At 45.5% G+C, this 14498-nt stretch overlaps 1 protein-coding gene across 1 annotated transcript; it reads right to left on the minus strand.

The window, feature by feature from the left end:
- Positions 1-8028: 8028 nt before the first annotated feature.
- On the minus strand, positions 8029-8973 carry LOC129515140 (olfactory receptor 10C1-like). The gene has a single exon (XM_055333868.1). The coding sequence runs from the start codon at positions 8971-8973 to the stop codon at positions 8029-8031; it is 945 nt and encodes a 314-aa protein (XP_055189843.1).
- Positions 8974-14498: the final 5525 nt, after the last annotated feature.

Consider the following 14498-nt stretch of genomic DNA (forward strand, 5'->3'; position numbering starts at 1 on the left):
GAGAGTTAAGTGAGATGAACACAGAAGGTGACTGCATTCGCTCTCAAATGTGTCCAGATACCTTCCTGCTTCCTGTAGTAGATTTAAACTCCTCAAAATAACTCTGTAACCACATCCAAGTTACTTATCTTACAGTCTTAGTTTCTTCATCCTTAGAGAGAGACTATTTAGGGCCTGGTAATGCCTTCCAGCTGAAGGATGGACCACCGGCTGACCACAATGAGGGGGTCACACTCTCAACACAATGAGGGGGTCAACCCCCAACACAGGGTTCCAGTAAGGGGGTGTTAGAGCCGATTTTTAAAGGATTTGTGGATTCCTGTTGGGTGGTCTGAGCAAGGGAGCGCGGTTTGGTCTGAATTGGATCCTGCCAGCTACTTCCTGGAGAGATTTCTATAATTGGGCATCTTAATGAGTCCCACCCAGCAGGTAGGTGAAAGCTGTGATTGATAAAGAAGCAATGGTCACTCATATTTGCCAGGAGACTGAGGTTCTTCTTTTATGTTTTGTACAGTGATCTCGTTTTTATACATGTTTACACATGATTATTAAGGGACCTTTTCCCTTATTTTCTAATGTTATCCGATCCCAGAGGGACCTAGTCTGATGTTGGCCTCCTGGTGACAACACCATAGCTGGCTTTGAATGTCTTTCTCTTTCTCAGGCAAAATACATAAAAGATGGAATATAAAGTCTAGTTCATACACTGTGATCCATACACTTTTTCTTCCCCCTTCCCTGTTATTATAGTATTTTCCTTTCTAGTGTTTCCAACATTAATTTATAATTTCCCCATTGAGGAGTTGACTGTATTACACAATAAAAGGACCTATCTGTATCATTAAAATTTTAGTTTCCTTGAGTGAAACCCAAGTCCGTGTGACTCCCACACATTGGTCATGAAGCAACCTTCTGGGCTCCATGTGACTCTAGTTTCATAAATACTGGAACACAGCTTTCATGTCCTGCCTCGATTACCTTTCCTTCCAGCCGAAGACCTGCCAACTGAGCTATGGGGATGTTGAAGTCTCTCAACGTACCACTTGATCTTTCTCAGATTGGCTTGGGCTTGTTGCTGTCCTTCTTACTGAAAATAGTAACAAAACTACCAGGATTTAATATAAAAATAGGAATCAGTTACATCCCCTAAATGTTTGAATCACACTCCACTCTGCTTAGCGTACTCCACAACAAAATCCTGTCGTTGTGCCCATCTGTCTGGGCTCCCCTCCACCAAGATGGGGCCTCCTAATTCCTTGGTCTTCACCTTAACCTCTCTTCTTCGAAGACGTCCTACCTGCTGCACACATTCCATAAGCACCCCACCTTCCAACCTTTATTCTGCTCACCACAGCCTGGCTATTTTTTTCCTAGCACACACTTCAATTATTTATATGCTTATTTCTCTCTTTTTACCAGTAAAGGATGAAGTCAGTGAAGACAAAGACCAAGTTTGCTTAACACCACCGTGCGGTGCTTGGCATTTTTCTTTTTGCATAAAGTAGATATTCAGTAACAGTTTGTTTTGTGAATTAAAAAAGGCCTTCCCTAGGCAAGGGAAACAAAAGCAAAACTGAACTATTGGGATTTAATCAAGATAAAAAGCTTCTGCACAGCAAGAGAATGGTCAATAAAACTGCAAGACAGCCTACAGAATGGGAGAAGATATTTGCAAATGACCTATCAGATCAAGGGCTAGCATCCAAGATCTATGAAGAACTTATTAAACTCAACAGCAAAGAAACGAACAATCCAATCATGAAATGGGCAAAAGACATGAGGAGAAATCTCACAGAGGAAGACATAGACATGGCCAACAAGCACATGAGAAAATGCTCTGCATCACTTGCCATCAGGGAAATACAGGTCAAAACCACCATGAGTTTCCACCTCACACCAGTGAGAATGGGGAAAATTAACAAGACGGGAAACAACACATGTAGGAGAGGATGTGGAGAAAGGGGAACCCTCCTGCACTGTTGGTGGGAATGTGAACTGGTGCAGCCACTCTGGAAAACTGCGTGGAGGTTCCTCAAAGAGTTAAAAATAGATCTGCCCTATGACCGAGCAATTGCACTGTTGGGGATTTACCCCAAAGATTCAGATGCAGTGAAACGCTGGGGCACCTGCACCCCGATGTTTCTAGCAGCAATGTCCACAATAGCCAAACTTGGAAGGAGCCTCGGTGTCCATCGGCAGATGATGGATAAAGAAGCTGTGGTCTATGTATACAATGGAATATTCCTCAGCCATTAGAAACGACAAATACCCACCATTTGCTTCGATGTGGATGGAACTGGAGGGTATTATGCTCAGTGAAATAAGTCAATTGGAGAAGGACAAACATCTTATGGTCTCATTCATTTGGGGAATATAAAAAATAGTGAAAGGGAATAAAGGGGAAAGGAGAGAAAATGAGTGGGAGATATCAGAGAGGGAGACAGAACATGGGAGACTCCTAACTCTGGGAAATGAACAAGGGGTAGTGGAAAGGGAGGTGAGCAGGGGGTTAGGGTGACTGGGTGATGGGCATTGAGGGGGGCACTTGACGGGATGAGCACTGGGTGTTATGCTATATGTTGGCAAATTGAACTCCAATAAAAAAAAAGATTCATACAAAAAAAAGGGATTTTTAAAGACAAAGGGGATGTGCGTGTGTTATTGACAAAGAATTCTGATCGGTGTTGGCAGCAGGAAGCTAGCCTTGGCTGAACACCTTGGTGGTGAGAGCTTTCACCCAGTAAAGCCTGCTCTTCAGGCTGCAGAGGTCCCTGCAGAGTTCTTGACACACTCGAGGTTTGACCCAGCTCAGAGTCCACGGTCCCCCCGGGAAGGGCGCACATGAGGCTCACTTGTCCAACAGCCTCCCGGCTCTACCCTAAACCCCTGACCTAGGTGAGCCCGTGTCATGTCACTTGTCACTTGTCACACCTTCCAGAGCTCATATCCACCCTTCCCCTGCCACTTAGAGCTGGTGTGCCCTTTGCGTGAGCTGCTGGTGGCAGAGATGACACCTACAAGCCCTGGGGAGGCGGGTGGTCACAGCGGGAATGTCGGATAAGCCCCTTTTGGAAGAGGAAACATGAAAATTTCAGAATAGCCAGCCCGCCAGGAAGGAAATAAGCTATAATAACTAAGAGGAAACTCTAAAGCCATCACTTGGAACTCAAAGTTTGCCCAGAAACTTTTCTATAAGTCTCTTGATTATTATCAATAAGAGAAGAATAAAAATATAATTATAGAAGCCCCTGGAAGCTAGACCGTCGTGCCCAGGAATCCCGTCGAAGCAAGCTTCTTAGACAAGACCCACGCTAATGCTGCCTGGCGTCTACCACAGGCATGGCCACAACTGTTTTGTTTCTATGTTAATACTGATTATGCGGATTATTTAGTAGATCCAAGGGGGTCATAAAGCACGTCCACTAGGAGAGACCAGGAATGGGTCGTGACTTGCATGTGCGTGAATCATTTCAGCTGTATCTGAAAGTGGCCTTGCTTTTTCCAAGAGAAAAAATTACGGAAGTTCAGAACAGTAATTTAATTTCTTTCCTTTCTTTTTTTTTTTTTTTTAGCTCTTTAATTTCTAAAGTGATCATCACATTCACTTTCTTCCTCCCTTCTGGTCCCATTCACAGGATTATAAATAAATAAATAAATAAATAAATAAATAAATAAATAAATAAATATCCTTCTGGCAATTTTTAAGCCGGAATTATGTGGAGCTTTTTATAAAGCACGGCAGGCACCCTACAATCTCCTGTTCAGGATTCCAAATGCTGAATATTGTTCAGCTTCTCATGTGGATTTAATACTTGCCCACACGGCCCGTTTTAGCTCTGTTTCTAAAAAGCCATCAGAGCAAAGGTTTGCATTCGAAATAGTTCTTTACTGTATAAACCATTAAGGTATCATTTCTTCTAATACCGTCACTTCCACAGGCCACTGAGTATAACTGAATTATTTTATTAAATCTGACTCAGCTGATGTCTGGTGGAAGCCCTGTCACACTTATCCTCAACCCCACCCCCACCCCACCCCCCGCCACACACCACCTATCTTCTGGACTCTCATTACTATTCTTGACCTTGGGGAATATGGTCCGATCCCGTGAACACCGCATTGGGAAACTGTATGAGATATTGTTCCATCAAAAGGCCAATTTGGGGTGAACACGTGTTTTTCTAATATTGGTTTCCGTAACCACGAGTGTGTCCTATCTCACCATTAGTTATAAAAGTGTTAGATAACGACCTTGAATACTGATGTATGAGAATGTCTCTTATGAACATTCTTGAGTAAGGGGGTGGGGGGGACTGTTCACCGTGAGACGACTGCCACGATGATCAAGCTGATAAAACACCCATCACCTCACATACTTCTCATACTTCATTTTCTTTCTTTCTTTTTCCTTTTTTAATTTCTTTTCCCTTTTGGAGAGAATTCTAGAGATCTAGATCCTTTTTTTTCCCCCTTGGAGAGAGCTCTAGAGATCTGCCCTCTTAGCAAATTTCAGACACACGGTGCAGTACAGTTAACCACGGCCACCGTGCTACACATCAGGTCTTCGGGACAAAGGGCACTCCAGTTTAGTGCACGTTATTTCACAGCCCAGCAGGAGTTTAATTCCGTGCATGCTTCCAATTGATCTGCACTTTATGTGCCTTCAGGGGGTGAGTCATGCTAACTATTATCTTTAAATGTTTTATATCGTTACGTAGAATTTATCTGCCCAGTGTATTATTTACGCTGGGAGGGCTTTCGGATATCCTACTTTGACAGTGGGTGTACTCGTGCTGTGGTTCCCCCACCTGGTGACCGTCCTTCCTCCTTGAGCACCACCCCCTTCCAGCCCGTGGCAGAGACCAGATCACACCAAGGGGCAGCCAGCTCCCTCCGGGAGCAAGGCAGCGGGCTGGGCCACACATGCCTGGGGCCTCCAATTTCAGATCAGGTCAGTCAGGGGTTCTCAGCCTTGATCTTGCTCCAAATCATCTTGAGGCTTCGTGGAAACACAAATTGCCAGGCCCCACCCTCAAGCTTTGTCATTCAGGTCTTGGATGAGCATTGTCACTCAAATAAAATTCGTTATTTATGGTTATAGTTTCCCTGAGAAGATTCCAGAAAACTGTTGAGCCTCATTCACCCCTCGGCTAATTAATGCCCCCATGTTTGGTAAAACTCAAAACTGCTGTCACTTGTTCACTATGGGAGGCAAAGAACTAGAGAAATTACCTATAATTTCTTATTTTTATGAGAAATTACCTATTATTTCTTATTTTCTGTCTTTTTTTATGACTGTAGAGAGCAAAATACCTTTCCAGTAATGACTCTGTAGGCTCACATAAATACTGTTTAAAAGAATTTTCTGCACCTGGGCTACCCTGAAGTGAAAAGTCAGGGCTGCAGACTCTCTGCATCAGGTCAACAACTCAGAGACCAGGGTTACAGATCCTCGGTGCTGACTCCCTCCCAGCCTACTTTCAAATTCCCATGTAATCTTGGTCTGGTTATTTCCCACCTACTGACTTTGGTTTTATCCTCTGTAAAGACAGAGGGGTTTTGATCAGATGGCTACTTGGGCCCCGCATAACTCAGAAGTGCACCTCCCTGCAGACGGTGTCTGTTGGCTTAACCTGGACTCACACCTCGTCCCCGTGTCTCACCCAGATAGGCCCCTCCACCACCACTCCCAACCCACTCCTGTAGGAAAGCAACAATTGCTTTGACCGGGGATGGGACAGGGTCACAGGTTTGATATCTGCTGTAGTTCCTTCCTGTAAGATTAGCCTTCATGGTTTAATATTAAAACAGGTTTCTTCTTACTTAGAAACCTGCCCCCCCCAACCCCCACCAATGGTCAGAGCAGAGAATGGAGCCCAGCTCTGGATTTGATGGTCAGAAAACTTGACCTGAGGCCAAGGTTACATTGTCCTTAGAAAAACCTCAAGTTGGACAGTCCATCTTCATTTGATAAACAGAGATTCCCAAACATCCTATAGCTCTAGTAAGGATCACTGATTTGGGAGAGAGGTCAGAGGTGTTGCATGTCATCCCACATATGTCACGAAGCCAGGATAGTCAGAGACAATGATATGAAGGAAGACTCAGAGTCTCAAGAATTTTAATCTGGGGGATAGGGGGACCAAGACTGGGACCTGGACTCAGACCTGAGGCTTTGTCTCCTCAAGATTTTTATTACGAGAGCTAGCAGGTTGGCCATAGGAATGATTAACTTTGGGAATCAGAGAAAACATGTTCACTTCAAAGGGTAAAAGGATAGGCTACTGACTCCAGGAGGGGGGATCAGAGGAGCTGTGTCTGGAGAACAATGTGGTCAAGAGTCAGTGTGCAGACTCAGGGCCTCCCCCAGTGCACGGAGGACTATGAGATCCAGTTCTCAGATAGGCTCTGCACCTGCTTCCCCACACACATACATTTTCTTTTCATTAAATAAGTTAAAAGTAACACCAAATCATCCTTGCATTAGAAATAAAGTATCTCAACATCATTAGGAAAAAACAAGAAACCCGAAACTCATTCACTGTCATCTTTTTAAAATGCTGCCCAGAAGAATTATTTTTTAAATGTATTCTTTTAGTATTTCCAATAGAGCTGCTGAGACAATGTGTCTCCTATGAGGACCCAGACGGTTCCATGTCTGGTCTGAAGGGAACTTGCAGAGAAATCCCAGCTAGGTTCCCAGGGAATTAGAACACAAGGTCCGAGGCTTGGGGAAAATATCAGAATCAACATCTATGAAGGTCTTTTACTTTCCCTCAGTCTCTTTCTACCAATCCAGGCACTGCTTCCCTCTACTTTCATGACCTCCCACCACCACAGAGGCAATAGAGCAAATGGGAAGTTGTTTTTCTTGATATTAGGCAATATGTCACTGGTGGTAATGGTAGAAATTAAGGTGGTGGTGGTGGTGGTAGTGGTGATGGTGGTGATGGTGGTGATGGTGGTGATAGTGGTGGTGGTGGTGCTGATGGTGGTGATAGTGGTGGTGGTGGTGCTGATGGTGGTGATAGTGGTGGTGGTGGTGCTGATGGTGGTGGTGGTGATGGTGGTGATGGTTGTGGTGGTGATGGTTGTGATTGTGGTGGTGGTGATGGTGGTGGTGGTGATGGTGATGGTGGTGATGATAGTGGTGATGGTGATGGTGGTGGTGGTGGTGGTGATGGTGGTGGTGATGGTGGTGATGGTGATGGTGGTGATGGTGATGGTGGTGATGGTGATGGTGGTGATAGTGTGGCAGGAAGAGGGAGAGGGAAGGTGGGAGAGAGGGAGATGGATGGAAGACCAACTCTTCAAAATATAACTGCAAACTCTCTAAAAACAGAAATCACGCCTTCTTTTTCTTACCCCCTCTTGGTTCTCAGAGCTAGTTCCACATTCATGGGATTCTATCCATGATGTTGCCAGGATGACTAACTGACGATCTCAAACTCACAGTGCAGGGCGTATTTCTATGACTCACTTCTCACTATCAGCACCCCTAGCACCCTCCTCTCTAACCCCCAATCTCCCCCTATAGACAATAAATTCCCAGCTCCAGCTTCATACTTTCTTGAACTGCGGGTTTCTGGGAACATGGAGCCCTGTGCTTCTACAAGCCCTCTTCCCATAGTTTCTTAATCCACATGACCTGAGAAATTCTTTCATTTTGCATTTGCTAACCTTGTTTTTCTCCATTCTCAGAGCCTCTCCAGGAATCCCATCCTGAACACGATTCCACAGTCAGCTTTTGTTATTCCAGATTCTTTCAAACGCAGTTCCATCTCTCTCTAAGTTCTAAGTTTAACTAAATATTTGCACCTACATTCTTATTTTTGTTTATTTTTTCTCAGATGTGTCCTTTCACCCCTATCAGGTAGGTACGTGTTCAGAGGCCATGTCTACAATGTTCTTGGTTTGCCTCAATCCAAGACTCAGCCCACTTGAATTGGAATATGGAGTATGTTTGAAAAAATTACTTTATTGATTGTTTGACTGACTAACCAACTAAATCCAAGAGTCTATAGATCATCAGGGTCCTTTCAAAATGGCCCTAATCTTCTGGATGACCCGCCTGACAGCCACCTTCACCTCCTTGTTGCGAAGGGTATAGATGATGGGGTTGAGGAAGGGGGTGAGAAAGGTGTACACCAAGGCGATACACTTATCTGTGCCCTCAGCTTGACTCCCGGGCAGCCCCACGTAGACAACAAAGGCAGAGCCAAAGAACAGGGCCACCACGGTCACGTGCGAGGTGCAGGTGGAGAAGGCCTTGGCCCGGCTGGCGGCTGAGGGCAGCTTCAGCACCGCCCTCAGGACACCCCCGTACAGTCCTAAAATCAGCACAAAGTTGCATGTATTGATCATGCCAATGACTGCCCCGTGCACTCGAGCGTGCCAGCCCGTGTCCACACACGCCAACCTCATCAGGGGGGCCAGGTCACAAAAGTAGTGGGCCACCTGCTTCTGGCAGAAGGGCAGGGTGGCCGTGAGGCCGGCTGGCACCAGGGCCGCCGAGAAGCCGGCCACCCAAGAGGCCCCCGCCAGCCCCAGCTGCGCCTTCCTGCTCATGAGCGCGGGGTAGTGCAGCGGGCGGCAGATGGCCAGGTGGCGGTCCAGAGCCATGACGGCCAGCAGGGAGCACTCCGTCATGCCCAGGGAGTGCACGGCGTACAGCTGGAGGAAGCAGCCGGCCGCCGGGATGTGGGGGCGCCCACGGAGCCAGGTGAGCAGCAGCGTGGGCACCGTGGCGCTGACGTACCAGACCTCCAGGAAGGAGAGCACGCCGAGGAAGAAGTACATGGGCGTGGACAGGCCCGCATCCGCCTGCACCAGCACAATGATGAACGAGTTCGAGGCCAGCGTGAGGACATACACGCCCAGGGTAGCCAGGAAGGCGAGTGGCCGCACGGGCCCGGGGGCCCCGAACCCCGTGAGAATGAAGCTCTGCGGCCACGTGCGGTTCAGCCGATCCATGAGCCCTCAGAGCAAGGGGCAAAGACAGGAGATTCACTACCTCTAGGAATCTTACTCCTAACAAATTCCCCAGGGCCAAGAGTATCAATGAATAAACCTGAAAATAATGTAAATGTTATCAAAACACTGTTCAATCCTCACTTTTCAAAAGAGGAACTGAAGGCCTGATGGCAGAAGGTCCCGCTGACAGTTGGGGTGGAGTCTGGGTTCCTGCTGCACAGCCGGTGCTTGGCCCAGTGGATAGAATGTGACCCCAGAGTCAGACCCGGGGTTTCCTCCCACATCTCCCACCGGGAAATGGGAGAGACCAGAAATCCTCACGCTCATCCCCTGACGATCCAAAGGAAACATCCGTCAATGCTCTAAAGCATCCACACCTGCGTGCCATGTCGTCAACAGTCAGTTGTGGTAACCTGTGGAAGAAGCAGACATACTTCCCCAGCTGGGTCTCCTAGGGGAACCCGTCTGCAATTCAGGGATGTTCTCAGTCAACGCTGGAGGAGAAAACAGTGAGAGAAGAGAGAAATGTCCTCTGAGAAGAGCCCTTCAAAACTCAGAATGGCAAGGCCAGAAGCGGAATCAGGAATAGACGTGGTGAATTCTGAGGAAGGATCCCCACAGAGAAATCTGTCCCAGGAAGTCCCTAAGATGGGTGTGTGTGAACGGATGAGATCGGGGCTCCATGGTGTGGGTCTAGAAGGACAAGGCATAAGATAAAACCCATTCTCTTTTGGAATTGGCTTCCTAAACTTGCATTGCCTCTAACTCAAAATGAACATTGAGCCTGACCTTTCCCCTCTCTTTACCTTCTCTTCTCTAAGATGCAAAGATTTAATCAAAATCCTAGAGGAGAACACAGGCAACACCCTTTTTGAACTTGGCCACAGCAACTTCTTGCAGGATACATCCATAAAGGCAAGAGAAACAAAAGCAAAAATGAATTATTGGGACTTAATCAAGATAAAGAGCTTCTTTCTGCACAGCAGAATAAACAGTCGACAAAACTAAAGACAGCCTACGGAATGGGAGAAGATATTTGCAAATGACCTATCAGATAAAGGGCTAGTTTCCAAGATCTATAAAGAACTTATTAAACTCAACAGCAGAGAAACAAACAATCCCATCATGAAATGGGCAAAAGACATGAAGAGAAATCTCACAGAGGAAGACATAGACATGGCCAACAGGCACATGAGGAAATGCTCCTCATCACTCACCATCAGGGAAATACAAATCCAAACCACAATGAGATACCACCAGACACCAGTGAGAATGGGGAAAATTAACAAGGCAGGAAACCACAAGTGTTGGAGAGGAAGTGGAGAAAGGGGAACCCTCCTGCACTGTTGGTGGGAATGTGAACTGGTGCAGCCACTCTGGAAAACTGTGTGGAGGTTCCTCAAAGAGTTAAAAATAGACCTGCCCTACGACCCAGCAATCGCACTGCTGGGATTTACCCCAAAGATACAGATGCAGTGAAACGCTGGGACACCTGCACCCCGATGTTCACAGCAGCAATGTCCACAATAGCCCAACTGTGGAAGGAGCCACAGTGTCCATGGACAGATGATGTATAAAGAAGATGTGGTCTCTATACAATGGAATATTCCTCAGCCATTAGAAACAACAAATACCCACCATTTGCTTTGACGTGGATGGACCTGGAGGGTATTATGCTGAGTGAAGTAAGAAAATCGGAGAAGGACAAACATCTTATGGTCTCATTCATTTGGGGAATATAAAAAATAGTGAAAGGGAATAAAGGAGAAAGGAGAAAAATGAGTGGGAAATATCAGAAAGGGAGACAGAACATGAGAGACTCCTAACTCTGGGAAACGAACTAGGTGTGGTGGAAGGAGAGGAGGGCGGGGGGGTGGGGGTGACTGGGTGACAGGCACTGAGGGGGGCCCTGGACAGGATGAGCACTGGGTGTTATATATGGCAAATCAAATTCCAATAAAAATATGTATGTATAAAAGATATATATGTATCTGTTAAATATAACTATGGACAATTTAAAAAAAGATTTAAATAGATGTCTTATAAAGGCCTTATTGCCTTGGTAGTCTGTGGTTCCCTAAAGCTACTGAAAAATGTTTTTGAGGTGAAGGTGGAGATAGGTGATCTACACTAAGGTCCCCAGAGTTCTCCTCCCACTCCCTACACCCTAACAGGCCTCCCCCCAGAAAGGGTTGACACCCTCCCCGGGTCCTCTGCTTCCTCACACTCACCTGTGCCACCCCTCCCTGCCCATTACCTGACTGTTGGGATGACAGTGACACTCACAGCGACCTCCTCAGCATCCTTTCCACCCCCAGACTCTCCCCTACTTATACCTCATGTTCCCGCACACGCTCGCCTCCCTGGGGCTCCGTGCTGGGTGCTCCCCGGGGTTGCTGAGTGTGACTAGGTCTCCCCCAGGGGTTCCTCTGAGCCAGGCAGTTGAGCACAGGGAAGCAAAGCTCATATGCTCTGTTGTTCAAGTGACTTTTCTCAACCCTGCAACCCTGATCCTTGGGCTCTGGAATCCAGCCTCGGGGCCGTTGCCACCTGTGGGTGACTACAAGTTTTTGCAAGTTCCACATAGCTTTCTCTGGAGAGAGACAGCCCATCTCACATAATCTTGTGCACACATGGACGGTAACACTTTGAACACCCCCAAGGTTTTGTCTTTTCACAATTCCCCTTACAAAGAATTTCTTCATCCAGCTTCTCTTCCCGACCACCCTAACCTTGGCACCCAGTCTGTACAGGCACTGCTGCCATTTTTTTGCCCAACATCACCACCTCCATGTTGTCACGTTTGTTGTGTCTATCATTACTCTCTGGTTCCGTCATGGTTTATTGAGCACCTAATATGCTGCTGTAAGTGCATGTTCCAAGTCTCTGTTACCAGTACGGCTGCCATGACCTACACCACCTCCATTATGATCACCCAGGACTTCTGCATGAGGTTTATCTACCCTTTCATGATTACTTTTACTTGTGTTTATACCCTTGATATTTTCATCAAAACCCTTGAGATGAGCATCTAACCTCAGCTTAGCACTGTCTGTGAGTATATACCTGAATAAATATGGGATTCAGAACAATAATGGGATAAAAGCATTTACCCCATAGTAATGCTTTTGAATCCTTCACAAATCCAAATGTACTTATCTTCTTTGTTTTGAATCAAAGGTGGGAACAAGACAGCTCCTAAATTAAATGTAAGGTAAAGAGGTAACTGCAGAACATGAACAAGTACATCAATACCGAAGCAGAGGGGAGTCATGAAATGTTCTAGGATCCAACTGGAGAAGCTTCATGCTGGGGCCGAAGACTTTTGAGCAAAAGGGAAAGAAGACATTTGCCTTTGAGGGGTGCAAATGCAATTTCAGGACTGGAAGAGTCTCTGAGGGAAAAAAATCTCAAGTATTTGGACAGAGGGCCTGGTTCAATCTGAGCCAGCATTGAGCCTACCTCCCACGTCACGTGAGGTGCCGACCTTTCTCCTGGCAGAGAGTTCTAACTGGACTTTAACTAAATCGTGTGTCCTCCACAGTCCCAAGTACCAAAATACTCTTCATTTTTATCCTCACTTCATGGTTCTGTATAGATTCCTCATCTCTCTAGACTCTTCAAATGAATAATCATGCTGTACCTAGAACGGTCACATTAATGATTATTTTTTGCTGTTGCTCTATTGCATCACATTGGTATTCCCACAGTCAATTTTTATTGAGGCTTTTATGAGCTGGACTCTGAAACATGTTGCATGTTCACTTGCACTCAGACACCTGGATGTCTTGGCCTTAACTCAGAGGATTACAAGACTGTGAACGTGATGTAAATACCCAGGAATAGGACTTGTAGACATTATCTGGGACCAACAGTGCGGAAATTAAAATACATATTAAAGGGCCAAATTCTTCCATGTAGAGGACTTGCTGGGCCAAGAAAGTGGTGTCTTCTCCTGTATCATCCCCTTTCAGCAGAGACGGCTTTCCTGGCATTTTACTCTGCAAGAGAAAGACACAAGACCTCATGTCTCCCTCAAGTCATTCATGATGTGGACAGGCAGATGACATCTAAACTTATAGATGCTTAAAATATAAGTGAAAAAAGCAGGGCTGGATGTGTTCAAAAATTCATAGTATCATTGTTAATATTTGGGGGAAAAAGTCTGTTTATTTGAAATTAAAAGTGAGCAGATGAACAATTGTTTTAAGGCAATGGCATTATAAGTGATTTTAAAATTTTATTTGTCTTAACATCTTAATATGCTGTATTTCTGTATAAGGTGTCCTTGGAAAGTGTGATTTAAAGGTTAGAAAAATTGGGGATCCTTGGGTGGCTCAGTAGTTTAGCGCCTGCCTTCGGCCCAGGGCGTGATCCTGGAGTCCCGGGATTGAGTCCCATATCGTGTTCCCTGCATGGAGCCTGCTTCTCCCTCTGCCTGTGTCTCTGTTTCTCTCTCTCTGTCTCTCTCATAAATAAATAAATAAAATCTTTAAAAAAAATAAAAAAATAAAGGCTAGAAAAATTGTATCGAGTATCACAAAAATAATGTGAGAAATATGGGAAATCACGTTAGGAAGTGGGCAAAATGAGATGCGTTAAACACAGTCCTTCCCTTCATGATGTTTACCATAAAGTTTGGGAGACAGGCCCACAAATCAATCATATAAAAAAAATCTAAGGTTTTTTAAACACAGGAAAACATCAACTTCATACACAATGAGATCTATTTGAAAGTAAAATTACAATGGACATTATTTCTAGATTTTCATATTTACAGAGGACCGAGGTTTAGAAATACACTTTATAGATATTGTTGTGGGAAAACGAACTTTCATCCACTGCTGATGGAAGAACAAAGTGACATAACCCCCTCCCAGGAAAATGCAGGCATATTTACCTGTATCCCGTGCATCTGCACTATAGGCCAGGAGCAGCATTCCCGGACATGTGTGCGCACACATGGGAAGTGAAATAGGCACCGGTTGTCCGTGTGGCTCTGTACTTAATAGGCAAAGGCTGGAGTGATGCAGGGGTCCTTCAGTGGGGCCCAGTGAGGCTAAGCACAGGACGGAGTCCCATGGGGTTGATTTTAAAATGGGAAAGCACTCTCTGCATGGAACTGGAAAGCTCTCCAAGATGTCTCATTAAGGAAAAGGACAACAAAGGACGAGGAATAAAGTATATAGTATGGGGCCTTCTGCTTAAGGCGGAGACATTACAAGACATTCTCATCTTCAGGGCTTTGCCCGTAGAAACGCCGTAATCCTACAGGAAGAAGCATTACAGGTGGTTTCCTATCAGCACGGGGATGAGGAACAGAAAGGAACAGATGGGCTGGGAAGGTGGGCAGCAAGTCTTTTGTATGGAAGTACTTGTTGACTGCTCGGTTGTCCAACTCTTCAGGAATATCATTTGCTGAAGCAAAGAAAATTATATATATATATATATATATATATATATATATATATATATATTTTAAAACTACCTTACTTAGATGATACACTCTAGTCTTATGTCTGTGG

Source organism: Nyctereutes procyonoides, unplaced genomic scaffold, assembly GCF_905146905.1.
Source record: "Nyctereutes procyonoides isolate TBG_1078 unplaced genomic scaffold, NYPRO_anot_genome, whole genome shotgun sequence".
NCBI classification, from domain to species: domain Eukaryota; kingdom Metazoa; phylum Chordata; class Mammalia; order Carnivora; family Canidae; genus Nyctereutes; species Nyctereutes procyonoides.